This window comes from Tachyglossus aculeatus, chromosome 2 (assembly GCF_015852505.1).
Source record: "Tachyglossus aculeatus isolate mTacAcu1 chromosome 2, mTacAcu1.pri, whole genome shotgun sequence".
Lineage (NCBI taxonomy): Eukaryota > Metazoa > Chordata > Mammalia > Monotremata > Tachyglossidae > Tachyglossus > Tachyglossus aculeatus.
In genome coordinates, this window is record NC_052067.1 from 80,631,563 (window position 1) to 80,653,041 (window position 21,479).

Consider the following 21,479-nt stretch of genomic DNA (forward strand, 5'->3'; position numbering starts at 1 on the left):
GGAGGGCTTTGATGATAAGAACTGTGTCCTGGTACATTTGACGAGGGAGGGAATTCCCGTCTGAGGGAAGAGTGTGAAGGAGCGGTCAGAGGCAGGAGAATTGAAATGAGGTACTGATAGAACATACCTTGGGAAAGGCAAAAAGAGTGAGTTGGAGAATGGAAGGTGAAGAATCAGTCGATCATGTTTATTGTGTGCAGAGCATAGTACTAAGCGCTTGGGATAGCACAGTATAACAATATAGCAGACTCATTCCTTGCCCATAACAAATTTACAGTCTAGAGAATCAGAACGTAAGTTGGAGAAAGTTGAAAGGGGTGTCGAAGACTGGCAAGAATAGTAAGCCAGTGCTTCAAGTGACATGGTGTGGAATAGATAACATTGAAGGGTTTTGAGTTTTGGAGAGCTCAGTCTGGACTGGGAACGTATCTACCAACTTTCCCGAGCTCTTAGTTCAGTACTCTGCACACAGAAAGTGCTCAATAAATGCGATCGATTGATTGGAGAGAAGTGTGCTGAGCAATAAGGTGTGTAGAGTGGGGGGAGAGAAAGGGGGCGGAGCGAGGTGGTGGCAATACAGCAGTCATATATGTAAAAACCTCTGGCCAGATTAGGAAGTGATCTAAGGTAACAGGAACCTGGGAGGTATTTTCAGGAGAAGTCCTCTAATAATAATTATGGTATTTGTTAAGCGCTTACTAGGTGCCAGTCACTGTAGTAAGTACTGATTTGGGAGTTCTAATGGTGTTTTGTATAACATTGTTTTGTGCATGATCAGCCTGTTGTAGTGGTATTGTGTGGAAAAGAAGGTGACAGCCAATTTTCATTTGCTTCAGGGCAGCCAAGCATCTGAAGCGGGTCATGATAATGACACATCAGTTTTATTACTGTGTGTGTGTGTGTGTGTGTGTGTGTGTGTGTGTGTGTGTGTGTGTTTTCCTTCCTTTGGCCAAAGTGGCACGTCTCCCATTAATCTCATGTCACATCAACATGTCCCGTGCTTCCAGTACTATCTCATTCTTGCATGGCATCCAAAGCACACCTCAGAAATGCAACTGATGTCACTCTGTGTTAAAATAGCTGAGTGCATATGTCCAGATTGTGCAGGTGAGCCAGGAACACAGACAGTAGACGGTGGAAGGTTCGGCACTTCTTTGGAACTACCAAAGAAGAAAAGAAAGAAAGCCTCGAGATAACTTCACCTGCCAAGGTCTCTGTACAGGCCTGGAGCAGATATGCCTCTAGCCTGCAGGTCACCTCTGTTTTCTGTTTACTTATCTTGGGCCTGTTGCTCTTCAGCAGTGGGAGACCCCCTCCTTGGTGGCATATTCAGGGAGGAGCCTTAGAGAAGCTTGGGGGAAATTCATACAAAGGGTAGCAGATTGAACCCCTGAAACAGGGGAGGCTGGTGCCATGCTGTGGGGAATGGGAAATGGTGGCGGTGGGGCAGAACAGTAGGGAAGATTTGTAGGGAATTCATTCATTCAGTCGTATTTATTGAGTGATTACTGTGTGCAGAGCACTGTACTAAGTGTTTGGGAAGTACAAGTTGGCAACATACAGAGACAGTCCCTACCGAACAGCGGGCTCACAGGCTAGAAGGGGGAGACAAACAACAAAACAAAACAAGTAGACAGGTGTCAATACCATCAGAATAAATAGAATTATAGCTATATACACATCATTAATAAACTAGAATAGTAACTATGTACAAGTAAAATAAATAGAGCAATAAATTTGTACAAACATATATACAGGTGCTGTGGGGAGGGGAAAGAGGTAGGGCGGGGGGGGGGATGGGGAGGAGGAGAGGAAAAAGGGGGCTCAGTCTGGGATGAAAATAGGACACCATCAACCCAGTTATTACTATACCCAAAAACAAAGCCAACAGTTATTTGCTTGCTGTTGTCTAATTTTTTGTTGCCTAATACGGGGTGCTAACAGGGAAGCTGGGAAAACCCCAGGCATAGGGTAGATTTATCATTTGGGTTTTTTTTTTGTTTTGTGACATGAGTCTTCTTACTGCTTGACTGATTTCAAAATCCACCACTGATGGTTGACATTTGATAACCATTTTATTTTCAGTGCAGCTCTATATCTTGTTTTGATTCAAACATTTTTGATAGGCCATCAGCCTATTAATATGAAATATGTCCATCTCTTCTTTGCCGTCATTGTATTCGATCATGAATTTTCTTTTGTGGTGGACATCGAAAACTATACTGTAAGTCTAGACTGTAAGCTCATTGTGGGCAGGGATCTTGTGCAAACTCTGTTGTATTGCACTCTCCCTAGCACTTAGTACAGTGCTGTGTACACCGTAGGCACTCAATAAGTACCATTGATGATGGTGATGATGGACATCTGTACTTAACTATCCCACCAAGACCTCAAACTTAACATGTCCAAAATAGAACTCATCATATTCTCACCCAAACCCTGTCCTTCCTATGACTTTCTCATCACTGTAGACATCACCACTTATCCCCCCTGTCTCACAAGTCCATAACCGTGGCATTATCCTCGACTTATCTTGGACATCTAATATTTGCCCCACCCCCAACCCCACAGCACTTGTGTAGATAGCTGTAATTTATTTATATTAATATCTGTTTCCCCCTCTAGACTGTAAGCTCATTGTGGGCAGGAAATGTGTTTACCAACTCTGTCGTACTGTCCCAAGATCTTAGTACAGTGCTATGAATGCAGTAAATCCGTAAAAAATATGATTAATTGATGGTGTTTCATTCCTAAAATGGTAGAATTTCTAGTGACATTTACAAATGAGCATGTTTATTAAAAAAATCTCAGATTGAGTGATAGGTGAAGTTGATTTGTGGTCATTTGTTTCTTGCAAGGCAGCTGTGATGATAAAATTTAGGCAACTATATTATTCGTTAATTCAGTTGTATTTGTTGAGCACTTACTATGTGCAGAGCACTGTGCTAAGTGCTTGGGAGAGTGCAATACAACAATAAACACACATTCCCTGCCCACAGTGAGCTTACAGTCTATATGGGGGAGACAGACATCAGTACAAACAAATAAATTACAGATATGTACATAAGTGCTGTGGGGCTGGGAGTGGGGGAAGAGTATTGTGTTGACTTTTTTTTGCTAAGGGAAATTTGGGCAACCATTTCTGTAGTAGTGCTCCATGTAAGGATTTTGAATGAAGAACTCTTTATGAATTGATTCTTTATACATTCATTTTATCTGACTTCTTAGGTTTTCTGTCACTCTTTTTGTCAATATAAGAGCACATGTGATACTTTTCTGTGAGACCAATGATTTATCTCCCCAGCCCAGTGTTCTGTCTCTGACAGTGACATTGAAGGATACTTCGGTAAATAAGTGATGATTGCTCTCCTTTCATTCATTCATTCAATTGTGTTTATTGTGTGCTTACTGTATGCAGAGCAGTTGGGAAAATACAATGCAAAAATAAATAGACATATTCCCTGCCCACAACGAGCTTACAGTCTAGAAGGGGGAGACAGACATCAATACAAATAACTAAATTACAGATATGTACGTATCTGTACATATAAGGTTGGACATAAAAGAGATCCGGACAGAAGTATGAAAACACACAGCCTAGAGCTCTGGACTCCACTGACCAAGTCGGCTCCATCCTTGGACAGCTTTCTACACAGCACTGCTTACTGAAATGATGAGGTGCCCTGGGCCTACAAGCTCACAGTGGTTCCAGGGTGATGCCATGGAGATTTACACAGCAGCTGTCTGAGCCCAGCCCGCGCCCTCCGCTCCTCTGCCGCTAACCTCCTCACTGTGCCTCGTTCTCTCCTGTTCCGCCGTCGACCCCTGGCCCATGTCCTCCCCCTGGCCTGGAATGCCCTCCCTCTGCACATCCACCAAGCTAGAGCTCTCTTCCTCCCTTCAAAGCCCTACTGAGAGCTCACCTCCTCCAGGAGGCCTTCCCAGACTGGGCCCCCTCCTTCCTCTCCCCCTCTGCATCCCCCCCGTCCTACGTCCTTCCCCTCCCCACAGCACCTGTATATATGTTGGTGCAGATTTATTACTCTATTTTACTTGTTTATATTTACTATTCTATTGATTTTATTTTGTTAATGTGTTTTGTTTTACTGCCTGTCTCCCCCTTCTAGACTGTGAGCCCGTTGTTGGGTAGAGACCGTCTTTATATGTTGCCAACTTGTACTTCCCAAGCGCTTAATACAGTGCTGTGCACACAGTAAGCGCTCAATAAATACGATTGAATGAATGAACACATAAGTGCTGTGGGGCAGGGAGCGGAGAAGACCAAAGAGGCGACACAGAAGGGAGTGGGAGAAGAGGTTGCCTCACCAACTCTCTAATGCCTAATCCCTATCTCAAATATATTTCAATGTCTTTCGCCCCAGTAGACAATAAGGTCCCTGTGGGCAGGGATTCTGTCTACTAAGTCTGTTACATTGTACTTTCCCAAGCGTGTAATATAATCAATCATTGGTATTTATTGTGTGCAGAGCACTGTACTAAGCTCTTGGGAGAGTACAATACAAAGGAGTTGGTGGACATGTTCCCTGACAATCAGGAGCACATAGCCTAGAGGGGGAGACAGGCATATCCTATTAAAATAAATGTCCTCAAATTATCTGTGTAAAGATAGTAGTTTGAAGCCGTGGGAGTTCTTCAAGGCAGTGAGTGTAGATGGAGAGTTGAAGGGGACCCAGAACTGAGCCTTGAGGGTGGGAGGTAGAGGACGGGCCTGTGAAAGAGACTGAGAAGGAGCGGCCAGAGAGATGAGGAGAACCAGGAGAGAACAATGTCAGTGAAGCTAAGGTTAGATAATGTCTCCAGGAGGAGGGGGTGGGCCACAGTGTTGGAGGCAGGTGAGAGGTCCAAGAGGATTAGGATAGAGTTGTGGCCATTGGATTTCATGAGAAAAAGATAAATGGTGAACTCACAGTAAGTGCTCAATAAATGTCATTGGTATTGACTGATTCCTGAGCTAATAGCCACTATATACTTAACCGGCCACTGTATTGAGTAATTACCGAAAGTTTGCTTTGGGACATGTTTTGGGGATTTTTCTGTATTTTCAATCAATCAGTCAATCGTATTTATTGAGCGCTTACTGTGTGCCGAGCACTGTACTAAGCGCTTGGGAAGTACAAGTTGGCAACATATAGAGACAGTCCCTACCCAACAGTGGGCTCACAGTCTAAAAGGGGGAGACAGAGAACAAAACCAAACATACTAACAAAATAAAATAAATAGAATAGATGTGTACAAGTAAAATAAATAAATAAATAGAGTAATAATAGAGTATAAATAGAGTAAATAGAGTCACGTGAACCAAGTAGACCTGTGCCCTACGAAGGGAAGAGGAGAAGGTTTAGCTGATTCAGCCACCGTTAAGCGGGCACTGGGGGAAAGCAGGAACAAGACATTTTAAAGCATTACGTTCACAAAGAAGTGAATTCAGTGAATTCACCGATGCTTTTCAGTATGCTTGATGTGCTTGCTTAAAAAAAGAAAGCAGCAGTGCCCTACATATTTTCATGTTTACCAGTATTGTTATGGCCTTTTTGCTTCAGTGAAGATTGTGAATAACAATAAACACAAAGGTTCTTTGTAATTCTTGAGGCCTTAATAGGTTTTTCTCTCATAAGCATTGGTGCGGTCCATCTCATTTAACTGGGGCATGTATAATTGGAGTCGAGTTGCCAGGAGTTGATTTATGCCAGTGTTTTTGAAGGAGTCCTGATGGACCACAATTTAGGTGATACGTGTCAAGAGACTATTATTACTAACCCTTCCTCATATTGGGACATCAGTTAGGATTCCATGAAGTAAACTTCCCCCCTAATTATCTGATAGGATTTTATGTAGAATGTGGTGCCTTAGCCCCAGACATTGTTGAGGGAGAACGTGGCAAAATTATGCAACCTCTGATTGGGAGAGTGGCACTGTACATCGTGGAGAGATGCCTGAGTGTGTTTAGCACCTTATAATTACAGGGCTCTCTTGCAGTTATTTTAAGTTACAATGACTGGAGTATCTTCATCATCAGGAGGATCTTGGCCGGCCTTATTTTAAAATCAGAGTGGATTTTGAAAAGTGATATTTCATTGTGTCACAACCAAAAATATTTTATCAATCATATTTATTTAGCGCTTACTATCTGCAGAGCACTGTACCAAGCTTTTGGGAGAGTACAGTATAACAGGGTCGGTAGACACATTCCGTGCCCACAACGAGCTTGCAGTATAGAGGGGAGGGAGACATGAATGTACATAAGTAAATTACAGATATGTATATATGTGCTGTGTGGTTGAGGGTGGGGTGAATAAAGGTTGCCCTTCTGCATCACCCTTTCACTTGGATTTTCAACCTTCATTGGTTGATTTTAATAAGGAGAAGCTGCTTTTGGAGAAGCTACGTGGCCTAGTGGATAGAGCATGGGCCTGAGGGCCATGGGTTCTAATCCTGGATCTGCCACATGTCTGTTCTGTGACCTTGGGCAAATCACTTCACTTTTCTGGGCCTCATTTGCCTCATCTGTAAAATGGGGATTAAGAGTGTGAGCCCCATATGGGACAAGGACTGTGTCCAACCTGACTACCTTACATCTACCCCAGAGCTTAGAACAGTGCTTGGCACACAGAAAGTGCTTAACAAGTATTATAATTATTATTATCGTTATTAAGGCTTTGAAGGAGGGGAGCATGATCATCTGTAAGATAGGAGGGGGCAGGGAGTTCCAGACCAGAAGTAGGCTGTGGGTGAGGGATCAGCAGCGAGATAGTTGAGATTGAGGTCCAGTGAATAGTAGGTTGGCATCAGCACTTAGAACAGTGCTCGGCACATAGTAAGCGCTTAGCAAATATCATCATCATCATTAGAGGTGTAAAGTAAGCTAGGTTGTAGTAGGAAACCAGAGAGGTAAGCTAGGATGACGGTGCTTGAGTGCTTTCATGTCAATGGTAAGGAATTTCTCCAGCCAGTGGTAAGCAATCAATCAATCAATCATATTTATTGAGCGCTTACTGTGTGCAGAGCACTGTACTAAACGCTTGGGAAGTACAAGTTGGCAACATATAGACACAGTCCCTACCCAACAGTGGGCTCACAGTCTAAAAGGGGGAGACAGAGAACCAAACCAAACATACTAACAAAATAAAATAAATAGAATAGATATGTACAAATAAAATAAATAAATAGAGTAATAAATATGTACATACAGATTCTCCAATAACGTTCCAAGATTGTTACTATTTGTGACATGTATTTAAGTGCTTACTTTGTGCATAGCCTTTTATTAACATTGGGGAAAGGTGCCAGGATGATCATGCAGATGTCATCCCTGGTCTACAGGGAGGGGAGAAGGAAGAACATCACATCAGGAGAGAAGGTTGGGAGGAGAGTAGATACCTAAGGAAAGAATGCCACAAGTGCTGAAAATTTAACAGTCCTTGACAGTTACTGAACCAACCTGCATAGACTGTAAGCTCATTGTGGGCAGGGAATATCGCTGTTTATTGTATTGTACTTTCCCAAGCGTTTAGTACAGTGCTCTGCACGTAGTAAGTGCTCAATAAAAACGATTGAATGAATGAATGAATTTTCTCAAGGAAAAGTAGTGATAGCAAAATAAGTGCTTCACTCACTGTGGTTAAGGGGCCAAGAGGATATGCTCAGATTAGTTTTTCTCTTGTGTTTGGAACTGTACCTCCTGTGCTCTAAAATATTTAGGTTGGTCTGGAATAGCTTAGAGACTATCAAAGAAATATAGAGTTGTAGGGCAATTCAGCAAATTGGAATCTTTTGTCAGAGCCAGGACACAGTCACTCTTCAAGCATGGACCTAAGTTAGGAAACTTTAGTCACCATTATCTTCCATTATTTTTCCAGGTCAAAATGACTAGATACACTAAGTAAATAAGACAGACTGGAGCATTCCCTGCATCTCCTTGCAAGAGATCTCTCATCTTAATTTGTTTTCACAGCAAACATGAAAGCGGTTCCACTGAAAGTCATTTTGTCAGATCACCGTCCTTTGATTTTGATTCAATCAGTGGTATTTATTGAGCACTTACTGTGTGCAAAGCCCTATACTAAGTGTTTGGGAGAGTAGCGTGGCATGGCACGGGCCTCGGAGTTAGAAGGTAGTAGGTTCTAATCCTGGCTCTGCTACTTTTCTGCTGTGTGACCTTGGGCAAGTCATTTCACTTCTCTGGGCCTCAGTTACCCCATCTATAAAATGGGGATTAAGACTGTGACTGTGCGTGGGACAGGGACTTTGTCTAACCTGATTACCTCATATCTACCCCAGTGCTTAGAACAGTGATTGGCACATGGTACGTGCTTAATAAATACCACTATTTTTTTCTGTTATTATTACAGTATAACAGAGTTGTTAGGCAGGTGCCCTCTCAGTAAGGCGCTTACAGTCCAGACCTTAATGAGTGTTTTTGATGATGATGATGGTATTTGTTGAGCACTTATTATGTGCTGAGCACTGTTCTAAGGTCACGGGTGGATACATGGTCATCAGGTTGTCATCATCATCAATCGTATTTATTGAACACTTACTGTGTGCAGAGGACTGTACTAAGCGCTTGGGAAGTACAAGTTTGCAACATATAGAGACAGTCCCTACCCAACAGTGGGCTCACAGTCTAAAAGGGGGAGACAGAGAACAAAACTAAACATACTAACAAAATAAAATAAATAGAATAGATATGTACCACTAAAATAAATAAATAAATAGAATAATAAATATGTACAAACATATATACATATATACAGGTGCTGTGGGGAAGGAGGCTAGATGGGGGGGATGGAGGGGGGACGAGGGGGAGAGGAAGGAAGGGGTTCAGTGTGGGAAGGCCTCCTGGAGGAGGTGAGCTCTCAGTAGGGCCTTGAAGAGAGGAAGAGAGCTAGCTTGGCAGATGGGCAGAGGGAGGGCATTCCAGGTTGTCCCATGTGGGGCTCACAGGCTTCATCCCCATTTTCCAGGTGAGGGAACTGAGGCACAGGGAAGTGAAGTGACTTGCCCAAGGCCACAAAGCAGACCAGCGGCAGAGCCGGGATCATGATGGTGATGATGATAGTATTTGTTAAGTGCTTACTATGTGCCAAGCACTGTTCTAAGCACTGGGGTAGATACAAGGTCATCATGTTGTCCCACATGGGGCTCACAGTCTTCATCCCCATTTTCCAGTCGAGGGAACTGAGACCCAGAGAAGTGAAGTGACTTGCCCAAGGTCACACAGCAGACAAGTGGCAGAGCCGAGATTGGAACCCACGTCCTCTGACTCCCAAGGGACTGCCCTTTCTTTAGAGCAGCATGTGAGAGCAGCGTGGCTTAGTGGAAAGAGCACGGGCTTGGGAGTCTCAGGTCATGGGTTCGCCACTTTCCAGCTCTGGCTTTTTAAAGAAATTAAATTTTGATGTCTGTCCCCTCCTGTACCGTAAGCTTCTTGTGGGCCAGTGATCGTGTCTTCCAGCTCTATGCTCTGCACACAGTAAGCACTCAGTCAATACCATTGACTGACTGCTGTGTAGTGACTACTGCACTTCTGTGTAACTTAATGGCAGGATGTTTATTTTAGGCAAGGATTTTTCAAGTGGCATATATTTTTTTCATATTTGTGTGGACCCCCAGGTCTTTAGGAGGGACTCTGGAGGGCATAACTCGACACATAGTAGTCGTGAGCTGCGTGGGCCCAAACCAGTGCCTTCCGCTAAGCCTGAGTCGTTAGGACAAAGTTCTTTATTTGCCAATTTCCTTTTGATCCTAGAGAGGGGAACAAGTTCTGCTGTAAAACACAATATGTAGATGTGGGATATTTTTTAGAGAGCACAAAGCGTTCCTTTTGTGATAACCCAATACAGGACATGCCTGTATTATTAATGCCAACCTAATGTGCGTGGGTTCCAGGCTGGGTTTTGGGGAGGCGCGTATTGTATTCCTGCCTATGAGCACACATCAAGATCTCTAATAGTGCAGGTCACCCTGATTTGTTTTTATGGTATAAATAACAATAATGGCATTTGTTAAGCGCTTACTATGTGCCAAGCACTGTTCTAAGCATTGGAATAGATACAAGGTTATCAGGTTGTCCCACGTGGGGCTCCCAGCCTTAATCCCCATTTTGCAGATGAGGTAACTGAGGCACAAATTAAGTGACTTGCCCAAAGTTAAGTGACTTGCTGACAAGTGGCAGAGCTGGGATTAGAAACCTTGGCCTCTGATTCCCAAGCCCATGATCTTTCCACTAAGCCTCGCTGCTTCTCTATAATTAGGTACTTACTATGTGCCAGGCACTGTACTAACTGTTGGGATAGATACAAGATAAACAGGTTGGACACAGTCCATGTCCCATGTGGAGTTTACAGTCTTAAACCTGACTTTACGGATTCATTCATTCATTCATTCAATCGAGTACAGAGCACTGTACTAAGTGCTTGGGAAGTATAAATTGGCAACGTATGGAGATGGTCCCTACCCAACAACGAACGGGCTCACAGTCTAGAAGGGGGAGACAGACAACAAAACAAAACAAAACAAGTAGACAAGTGTCAATACTATCAGAATAAATAGAATTATAGCTATATACACATTAATAAAATATGGTCATAATAATAATAATAACGATGGCATTTGTTAAGCGCTTACTATGTGTGAAGCACTGTTCTAAGCGCTGGGGAGGGGGATACAAGGTGATCAGGTTGTCCCACGTGGGGCTCACAGTCTTGATCCCCATTTTACAGATGAGGTAACTGAGGCTCAGAGAAGTTAAGTGACTTGCCCAAGGTCACACAGCAGACATGTGGCGGAGCCGGGATTAGAACCCATGATCTCTGACTCCTAAGCCCGGGCTCTTTCCACTGAGCCACGCTGCTTCTCTAAGTATGGTAAGTATGTACAAATAAAATAGAGTAATAAATATGTAGAAATATATACAAGGGCTGTGGGGAGGTGAAGGGGGTAGGGCAGAGGGGATGGGGAGGGGAGAAGGAGGAGGGGAGGAAAAGAGTGGGGGGAGATGAGGTAACTGAAGCACAGGGAAGGGAAGTGACTTGCGCAAGGTCACACAGCAAACAAGTGGCCGAGCTGGGATTAGAACCCAGGTCATCTGACTCCCGGGGCCATGCTTTAGCCACTAGGCCATGATGGTTACCAGTTCTAACTTTTTCCCCATTCCCATCCTTGGGCCCAAAGCCCCACTCCTGGCCTGGGTGGCCTCTGCCAAGGATCAGGAACTTTTACAGTCAGGTGAGGTTGGCCAGCCATGGGTAGTGATGCTCTGGGACATCAATTGGATGTCCCAGATTGGGCCAGTCAGAAGGTATGTTTGAGGCACACATGTCGTGTGCACGCACGCAAGCACGTGTGTGTGTGTGTGTGTGTGTGTGTGTGTGTGTGTGTGAAGCACTATGGCCTAATGGAAAGAGTTCAAGCCTATGAGTCAGAGGGCCTGAGTCCTAATTTCAGCTCGAATGGCTGTATGACTTTGAGCACATCACTTAATTTCTCCGTGCCTCAGTTATCTCCTCTGTAAAATGGGGATTAAGATAGTGAGCCCCATGTGGGATATTGACTCTGTCCAACCTGTGTATCTTGTATCTACCTCATTGCTTAGTGCAGTGCCTGGCACACAGTAAGTGCTTCACAAATACCATTTAAAATAAATTCCATCCAGGAGCTCTGCTACCTCAAGACCTCAGTGGTAACAGTATATCAGCAAAGTTGGATTGTGCTGATTAAATTCTGTTTAAATTTAGCACTCTAGGTGAAAGTGTAGTATTTGTGGCATACTTGACAATTTATTCCAAACAACATACAGCTATGTCTTTGCTTTTGCAATGGAAGAGCAGTGTTGCCTAGTGGAAGGAGCACAGGCTTGGGAGCCAGAGCACCTGGGTTGCAATCCCGTCTCTGCCAGTTGCTTGCTGTGCGACCTTGGGCAAGTCACTTCTCTGTGCCTCAGTTTCCTCACCTATAAAATAGGGATTCAGTGCCTGTTCTTCCTGACTTTTTAGACCGTGAGCCCAGGTTGGAACAGGAACGGTGTCGACTTAACTTGCAGCTAACCCAGCAATTGGAACAGTGCTTGACAAATACAGTAATAATAACATTAATAATAATGATACTTCATGTCTCCTATCTTTGAGAATGTAGTTGGATATAAGAAAAGCTTAGCTGCCTCTGTCCTTTTCAAAAAAACATCAGCTCAGAGCAAATATATAAACCACCAGCACCCTAGGATATCAGTTGTGATTATAAGCCGCCACTAAATAAAAACAAAGCTTAGAATAGTTAACAATTTATGATCAAAGGGCAGTTAACTATAATATCAAGATTTTGATAGTCTTGTCTTTTAGAATGAGTACAACAGAAGAGTGGTGCATAAGTTTCAATGTGTATTTTAAAATGGCTGACAGTTTTAAAATGGGTATTTTTTGCCAAGAGTCATATCTTAAAAAATTCAAGATTCCAGCTCTATAATTGGATGTTCCCTCAATCCACAACTAAAAAATTCAGCGTCCAACTGGTGTGCACTTATAAATAATGACAGTTTTCATATCATGCTTCAGTTTAGAGGGATCTAGACTATTCCTACCTTAATTCAAACACCTCAGAATGGTAGAGAGTATATTGGAAACAAAGGTACAAGGAAATTGAAAGGAAGAGAGAAAGAAATTCTGCTCTCAAAAGAGATGAGAAAACACTTGACAATGAGGCAAAAAAGGCATTGCAGATAGGAAGGTTTTGGCACCATCAGAAACGAAGTTAGGTGAAATTTGTCAAATAAGTTAGTGTGAGAAACATGAATGCTGAGCAAGACCTGTGGAGAAAACAGGCTATCTTGAATTGGATCTAAAATAATTGGGGCACAAAGAAATAGTTGAATGTGAGATGTATGTAAACATCTATAACATGTATGAGGCCTTATTTTTTTTTTATGTTACTTGTTAAATGCTTGCTATGTGCCAGGCACTGTGCTAAGTGCTTGGGTACATACAAGCTAATCAAGTAAGACACAGTTCACGTACCACATGGGGCTCATAGTATGGCTCATTGGAAAGAGCCCAGGCTTTGGACTCAATGGTCATGGGTTCAAATCCCGACTCCGCCAATTGTCAGCTGTATGAGTTTGGGCAAGTCACTTAACTTCTCTGGGCCTCAGTTACCTCATCTGTAAAATGGGGATTGACTGTGAGCCCCCCGTGGGACAACCTGATCACTTTGTATCCTCCCCAGCACTTAGAACAGTACTTTGCACATAGTAAGCACTTAATAAATGTCATTATCATTATTATTATTATTATTAATACCCATTTCATGATGAGGTAACCAAGGCACGGAGAAGTTAAATGACTTGTCCAAGGTCACACAGCAGCCAAGAATTAGAACGGGAATTAGAACACTGTACTAAGTGCTTGCTGGGTAGGTGGGAACCAGGGCTGGGGCCGGGGCCGGGGGCGAGGTAGGTTGATTTCAAATGGACCACCTGTGCGACGCTGGGGTGTCAAGGGTGACTGGTGCCACCCAGATCAGGCCTTCCTTTTGTGCTTGAGATCTGAGGAGTAGAGTTATGTTGCCAACTTGTACTTCCCAAGCGCTTAGTACAGTGCTCTGCACGCAGTAAGCACTCAATAAATACGATTGATTGATTGATTGAGATATATTAGTAAATAGTTATATTTACTATTCTATTTATTTTATTTTGTTAATATGTTTTGTTTTGTTGCCTGTCTCCCCCTTCTAGACTGTGAGCCCGCTGTTGGGTAGGGACCGTCTCTATATGTTGCCAACTTGTACTTCCCAAGCGCTTAGTACAGTGCTCTGCACACAGTAAGCGCTCAATAAATGCGATTGAATGGATAAAACAACATAACAGACACATTCCCTTGCCATAATGAGCTTACAGTCTAAAGAGGGAGGCAGACATTACTATAAATACAAAAGTTATGCCAGTGTTCCTCAAAAGGCATTGAAAATAAGGCAATGATTTAATAACTGAAATAGTTGAGAAGCAGTGTGGTCTAGGGCCCGGGCCTGGGAGTTAGAAGGACCTCTAGACTAAAAGCTCGTTAATAATAATAATAATAATAATAATAATGGCATTTATTAAGCACTTACTATGTGCAAAGCACTGTTCTAAGTGCTGGGGAGGTTACAAGATGATCAGGTTGTCCCACGGGGGGCTGAAAGTCTTAACCCCCATTTTACAGATGAGGGAACTGAAGCACAGAGAAGTGAAGTGACTTGCCCAAAGTCACACAGCTGGCAATTGGCAGAGCCGGAATTTGAACCCATGACCTTTGAATCCAAAGCCTGTGCTCTTTCCACTGAGCCATGCTGCTTCTCTAGGCAGGGAACCTGTCTACGAACTCTGTTAATGTTGTACTCTTCCTAGTGCTTAGTACAGTGCTCTGCACACAGTAAACACTCAATAACAATGACTGATTGATTGATTGGATGGCTGTTGATAAGCCAGTAGATAGTAATAATCAATCATTTTCCAGTGTTGGGAAACTTGAGGCAGGAAGATGGACCCAAGAAGTGAAATATCTTGGGAAAGTCCTCCCAACACTATCAAGGGATTGACAGCACGTAAGCTCAAGGGCTTCATTCTTCTCTCCGTGCCAAGTCTGTCTTAGTAGTAAGTGACGAGCCACTGCATTTTTTGGTCCTGTTCACAATCTTTTCTATTAGGGTCGTTAAATTTGAGGGTAGAATGTGCACTGTTTTCTTAGCCCTTCATTACCTTCTCGACTTCTTTGATGCCTCCAGGAGGCCTTCCCAGACTGAGCCCCTTCCTTCCTCTCCCCCTACTCCCCCTCTCCATCCCCCCACCTTACCTCCTTCCCCTCCCCACAGCACCTGTATATATGTTTGTACATATTTATTACTCTTTTTATTTATTTATTTTACTTGTACATATTTATTCTATTTATTTTATTTGGTTTATATATTTTGTTTTGTTGTCTGTCTCCCCCTTCTAGACTGTGAGCCCGCTGTTGGGTAGGGACCGTCTCTATATGTTGCAAACTTGTACTTCCCAAGTGCTTAGTACGGTGCTCTGCACACAGTAAGCGCTCAATAAATACGATTGAATGAATGAATGAATGAATGAATTGACTGTCACGTTTAGACTAAGGATACATGAGACCTGTCTTAGAGGGCTCATTGCAATGACTTTGATTCCATTATGTTCATAAAGATGTCCTCTGGACTAATTAATGTTGTATATTCAATGCATATCATTATTTAGTGAGCCACTGAAGTGCGAAGGGCAAATTTGTTGATAAAATAGGCTGCAGGTCTGTCTTTGTCAGGATCATTATAGGAGTCCTGTACTGATCTTTGCAGCCGTTCTATCATTCTTTCCTTGTTATTGACCTTTACTCCAGGGAAGGACACAGATAGCCATGTGGGCCCTTATCGGAACATTGCTTCACTAGGGACTCTATTTTTCTTCATTTAAGCAATAGAACCACTAGCGTAAAACACCACCTCGACCGAAGATTATGGTTTTTCCATATTTGTAATGAGACAGAATTAATGGAGTAGCAAGTTTTTTATTTTTGCTGCCCTACTAGCTGTCTGTTAAGCACAGCAAAAGAGGATACAGTGCCCAGAAAAATAGGTGTGGCCTGCTTTTATATTTTAGAAGTACAGGTTTATGAAAACATTTTCCTTTCCTTTGGCAGCATTATAACCGTTCGGTGCGTGGTTCCACCCCTTGAGTTGAAAACCTCCCGGGAGTTTCCATGATAAGTTATCCATTTAACCTGAAATGTCTAGATTAGCTGCAGTGGCCATTGACCCCTTTTTTTTTCCGAAGAGAAATTTCTAGCAAGCTGACATTTTCACTTGCACCCTCAGGCGTATTTGACACCATCCTCTCAAACTTTTGTTGTCGTTCAGTCTTAATTCATTTTGACTGACAGAGCATAGTAGGCCCCAGTGAGAGGAGGCGGCAAAGGAGGTTCCAGAGACAGATGGAGTGTGTGGGTGAAGGGAACATGAATCATTTCAGTCGTGTATTGGTTTTTGGATGAAAGAATGGTAGATGACCCCCCAGAAGATTACTCCAGGAAGCATGGCCTAGTGGATGGAGTACAGGTCTGAGATGCAGAGGATCTGGAGTCTTATCCTGGATCTACCACTTATCTGCTTTGTGACCTTGGGCAAGTCACTTAACTTCTCTGGGGCTCAGTTGTCTCATCTGTAAAATGGGGATTCAGACTGAGCCCCATGTGGGACAGGGACTGTGTCCAACTCAATTTATCCTCTAGCGCTTAGTAAGGTGTCTACCACATAGTAAGTGCTTAACGGATACCACAATTATTATTTTTTAAATCCCTTAGGCTCCAAATAGGGAAAAAAAGTATGTGCTGCTTGGGATGTGAATTATTTTATTTTTATTTTACTTTTTTTAAATCTCTGTGGAGTTAGCAATTTGAGCCTGCCTCTCTACCCCAAAACTGGCACAGATCTATTTTAGCCTCCATTATTCTCCCCTTCATTCTCCAATTCCTGGAATCAACTAACACTTCAATTTTGCAACCAAGAGATGGGGCTGAGATCCTGCCCAAACCTGCTGATGATCTACGGGAGGTGAACATCGAGCTTTTTGATTTTTGCTTTCTCCTGGGCTCAAATGCTTGTAACCAAACACTCAAGGGAACGGCCAATTGCTGTCAGCCATCACAGCCTTTCCTTCAGTGACACCCGATCTCCTGCTTAAGAAACACAAGCCGTGAAGGCGGAAACCACTTCCGGATAATTGCATATGAAATTCAGCGATAGATGAAAGGGGAAAATCCCTTCCCTTTTTTCATTTCCTCCTTGCATTAATTTGCTAGCAGAACCAGAATCTGCTAGCGAGGCCTGACGCGAGAGCTCACCCCATCTCAAGACCATTGGCTGTTTGTGTGTTTTCTCTGCAGATATCGCTGTGGTGGAGATGAGCGACGCTTTCCGGCAGCCGTCCTTGTTTTACCACCTTGGGGTGAGGGAGAGCTTCAGCATGGCCAACAACATCATCCTCTACTGTGATACCAATTCAGACTCTCTGCAGTCTTTGAAGGTAACCCTCTGCTTGGGCTTTCCTGAAATTCTCGGATGTTAGGGTTTGAAACGAAGCCTCTTTTAATTATTCAACTGGTCAGTTGTATTTATCAGGTGCTTATTGTATGCAGAGTGCTGTACTAAGTGCTTTCTTTCATTCATTCACTTGTATTTAATAATAATAATAATAATAATAATAATAATAATAATGGTATTTGTTAAGTGCTTACTATGTGCCAAGCACTGTTTTAAGTGCTGATAATAATGATGGCAATAATAATAATAATGATGGCATTTGTTAAGCACTTACTACGTGCGAAGCACTGTTCTAAGCGCTGGGGGGAATACAAGGTGATCAGGTTTTCCCACAGTCTTAATCCCCATTTTACAGATGAGGTAACAGAGGCTCAGAGAAGTTAAGTGACTTGCCCAAAGTCATAAAGCTGACAAGTGGCAGAGCCGGGATTAGAACCTATGACCTCTGACCTCCAAGCCTGTGCTCTTTCCACTGAGCCATGCTACTTCTGTATTTGTTATTTGGTATTTGTTAAGCATTTACTATGTGCTGAGCACTGTTCTAAGCACTGGTTTATTCATTCATTCATTCATTCAGTCGTATTTATTGAGCGCTTACTGTGTGCAGAGCACTGTACTAAGCGCTTGGGAAGTACAAGTTGGTTTAGATACAAGGTTATCAGATTGTCCCACATGGGGCTCACAGTCTTAATCTCCATTTTACAGACAAGTTAACTGAGGCCCAGAGAAGTGAAGTGATTTGCCCAAAGTCACACAGTTGACAGGTGGTGGAGTCAGGATTTTATTGAGCGCTTACTGAGTGCAGAACACTGTACTAAGCGCTTGGAGGAGTACAATACAACAGTAAGCTGACACATTCCCTGCCCATAATGAATTGACAGTCTAGACAGCCTTGAACGAGTCGTCTACACACGCTGCCTCGAATTCCTCAACGACAGCTCTCTCCTCGACGCCCTCCAATCTGGCTTCCATCCCCTACATTCCACGGAAACTGCCTTCTCAAAGGTCACCAATGACCTCCTGCTTGCCAAATCCAACGGCTCATACTCTGTCCTAATCCTCCTCGACCTCTCAGCCGCCTTTGACACTGTGGACCATCCACTTCTCCTCAACACGCTATCCAACCTTGGCTCCACAGACTCTGTCCTCTCCTGGTTCTCCTTTTATCTCTCTGGCTGTTCATTCGCAGTCTCTTTTGTGGGCTCCTCTTCCCCCTCCCATCCCCTTACTGTAGGGGTTCCTCAAGGTTCAGTGCTTGGTCCCCTTCTGTTCTCTATCTACACTCACTCCCTTGGTGAACTCGTTCGCTCCCACGGCTTCAACTATCATCTCTACGCTGATGACACCCAAATCTACATCTCTGCCCCTGCTCTCTCTCCCTCCCTCCAGGCTTGTATCTCCTCCTGCCTTCAGGACATCTCCATCTGGATGTCTACCCGCCATCTAAAACTCAGCATGACCAAGACTGAACTCCTTATCTTCCCTTCCAAACCCTGCTCTCTCCCTGACTTTCCTATCACTGTTGATGGCACTACCATCCTTCCCGTCTCACAAACCTGCAACCTTGGTGTCATCCTCGACTCTGCTCTCTCATTCACCCCTCACATCCAATCCGTCACCAAATCCTGCCGATCTCACCTTTGCAACATCGCCAAGATCCGCCCTTTCCTCTTCATCCAAACCACTACCCTGCTCGTTCAATCTCTCATCCTATCCCGACTGGATTACTGCATCAGCCTCCTCTCCGATCTCCCATCCTCCTGTCTCTCCCCACTTCAGTTCATACCTCATGCCGCTGCCTGGATCGTCTTTGTGCAGAAACGCTCTGGGCATGTTACTCCCCTCCTCAACAATCTCTAGTGGCTACCAATCAACCTACGCATCAGGCAGAAACTCCTCACCCTTAGCTTCAAGGCTGTCCATCACCTCGCCCCCTCCTAACTCAGCTCCCTTCTCTCCTTCTCCAGCCCAGCCCGCACCCTCCGCTCCTCTGCCACTAATCTCCTCACTGTGCCTTGTTCTCGCCTGTCCCGCCGTCGACCCCCAGCCCATGTCCTCCCCCTGGCCTAGAATGCCCTCCCTCCGCACATCTGCCAAGCTAGCTCTCTTCCTCCCTTCAAAGCCCTGCTGAGAGCTCACCTTCTCCAGGAGGACTTCCCAGACTGAGCCCCCCCCTTCCTCTCCCCCTACCCCTGCTCCCCACCCCCCACCTTACCTCCTTCCCCTCCCCACATCACCTGTATATATGTATATATGTTTGTACATATTTATTACTCTTTATTTATTTTACTTGTACGTATTTATTCTATTTATTTTATTTGGTTTATATGTTTTGTTTTGTTGTCTGTCTCCCCCTTCTAGACTGTGAGCCCGCTGTTGGGTAGGGACCGTTGCTATATGTTGCAAACTTGTACTTCCCAAGTGCTTAGTACAGTGCTCTGCACACAGTAAGTGCTCAATAAATATGACTGAACGAATGAATGAATAGAGGGAAACAGCTTGGAAGAGTATGGTATAACAGAGTTGCCTCTTTGTCTTCCAAAGGGGTGGAGGCCTTTGTATCCATGTGGAAAACCTAGCTCCACTGTCAAGCAGGCCTGGATTAGTGCAGGGGCTCATGGCGGGAAGGCAGTTTAAGGGGACTCCCAAGTCACCCCTCACCAAAGACACGTGACAGTGCAATTGCACCCTCCTTGACCCTACCAAGGTAGCGGCTACTGGAGACATTGTGGAGTTGGTGGCCAAAATAACGTCACACCTGCAGGCTGTTAGAGGGCTTAGGGTGGAGCTGTCATTGCCTCCTGGCCCTCCCTGCCCCCTGCATCCTCTGATGCTGTCAGCAGTCATTTTAAATATGGCAGTCATTTTAAATTTCCCCTACATGTAAAGGAGGGGGCGGCTGATGGAACTCAGGGGCTCTCATGGGGAGCCTGGCTATGGTGCCCCGCCTCTCTCCCGGGCATGTCCTGGTTCCTTTGCTGCTCCTGCCCCCTCCCCACATCCACCAAGCTGAGCGGAGGCCCGTGAATGGTACAGCTCTGCTTAGTGTCTGAACCCCATCTGACCTTTAAGGCTCTCATCCCTCGCCACTTAGGGCAGGCAGTTACTGGACAACAGGAGAGAGGAGCTTGCATGTCCAGAGCTCAGGGAACTGATTGCTTCCCTGCAGGAGCTGGGAGGACAGGACAGGAGTGGGTGGCTGGGCTACGGAGTACTTGGAGGTAGCAACAGAAGCAGCCACCTGACCCCTTCTGGATCTGCTCCCACCTATTACAGACTGAGGAAATTTCTCCTCCCCACCTCTCCCACCTGGCCTCAAAATGTAGTGTTTACGTGTGGGTGTGTGTGTGTGCGTGCGTGCATGTGTGCTCATGCATGCATGCCCTAGTGGTGCATGCCTGTCTTCTCTTCATCAGAGTGCTACCCTGCTGTGCTGTGAGGTATCACCATGCCAGGATTCTCATGCTACCTCCTTTTTTTTTCCGTTCCCCCAACCCTGCAGTATCCTCTGCTTTTGGAGGAGCAAACAGAGAAGCAAAATTGAAGAAAGGGGGAGAGAGGTGCTCCAGGAAGCACCACTGAGGCACTGAAGGGGCAGGGCAAGCCTTGAGCCTCTCCGTTTTCCCCTCAGTTCAGCTGAACTGTCCCTGCTGTGGTCCCCTTGTGGACCCGCAAAACCACACAGGCCATCTCTGCACACAGTAAGCACTCAATAAATACGATTGATTGATTGATCCAGCCCCAGCTGCCTGGCTGGGCACGAGCAGCGATCCAAGACCACCCTCATCTCCCTCCTTTCCCCGCCACCCATCCTGCTGGAGAGGTGTGGTGCGGTGAGATGACATTATTGCATCATGCTACGTAAGATATCATCTGTATCGTGGCTCATTTGAGGGGCCTAGCAAGATGGTCTGGCACTCGCTTTGGTTGATCCAGCTGTGCAGCTCACCTAGCATCCAAGAGGATCCAACACTGGAGCAGTATTGTCCTGTCAAATGACCTTTGGAATCAGATTCTTCTATTTTTTATGGTATCTTAATAATAATAATAATGATAATCGCATTTATTAAGCGCTTACTATGTACAAAGCACTGTTCTAAGCGCTGGGGAGGTTACAAGGTGATCAGGTTGTCCCATGGGGGGCTCACAGTGTTAATCCCCATTTTACAGATGAGGTAACTGAGGCCCGGAGAAGTGAAGTGACTTGCCCAAAGTCACACAGCTGACAGTTGGCGGAGCCGGGATTTGAACCCGTGACCTCTGACTCCAAAGCCCGGGCTCTTTCCACTGAGCCATGCTGCTGAGCATGCTGAGTAATGCTTACTATATGCCAGGCACTTTAGTAAGTACTAGGGTACGTATAAGGGTACATTATATAAGGTACATTG

General features: G+C 44.5%; 1 protein-coding gene across 1 annotated transcript in view; it reads left to right on the forward strand.

The window, feature by feature from the left end:
- The window catches only part of MAP3K5 (mitogen-activated protein kinase kinase kinase 5), a 227,557-nt gene that overhangs the window by 61,572 nt on the left and 144,506 nt on the right, over nucleotides 1-21,479 (forward strand). The window contains exon 2 of the mRNA XM_038766261.1: nucleotides 16,935-17,074. Within this exon, the coding sequence (XP_038622189.1) occupies nucleotides 16,935-17,074 (140 nt within the window). The remainder of the gene's footprint in view (nucleotides 1-16,934; nucleotides 17,075-21,479) is intronic.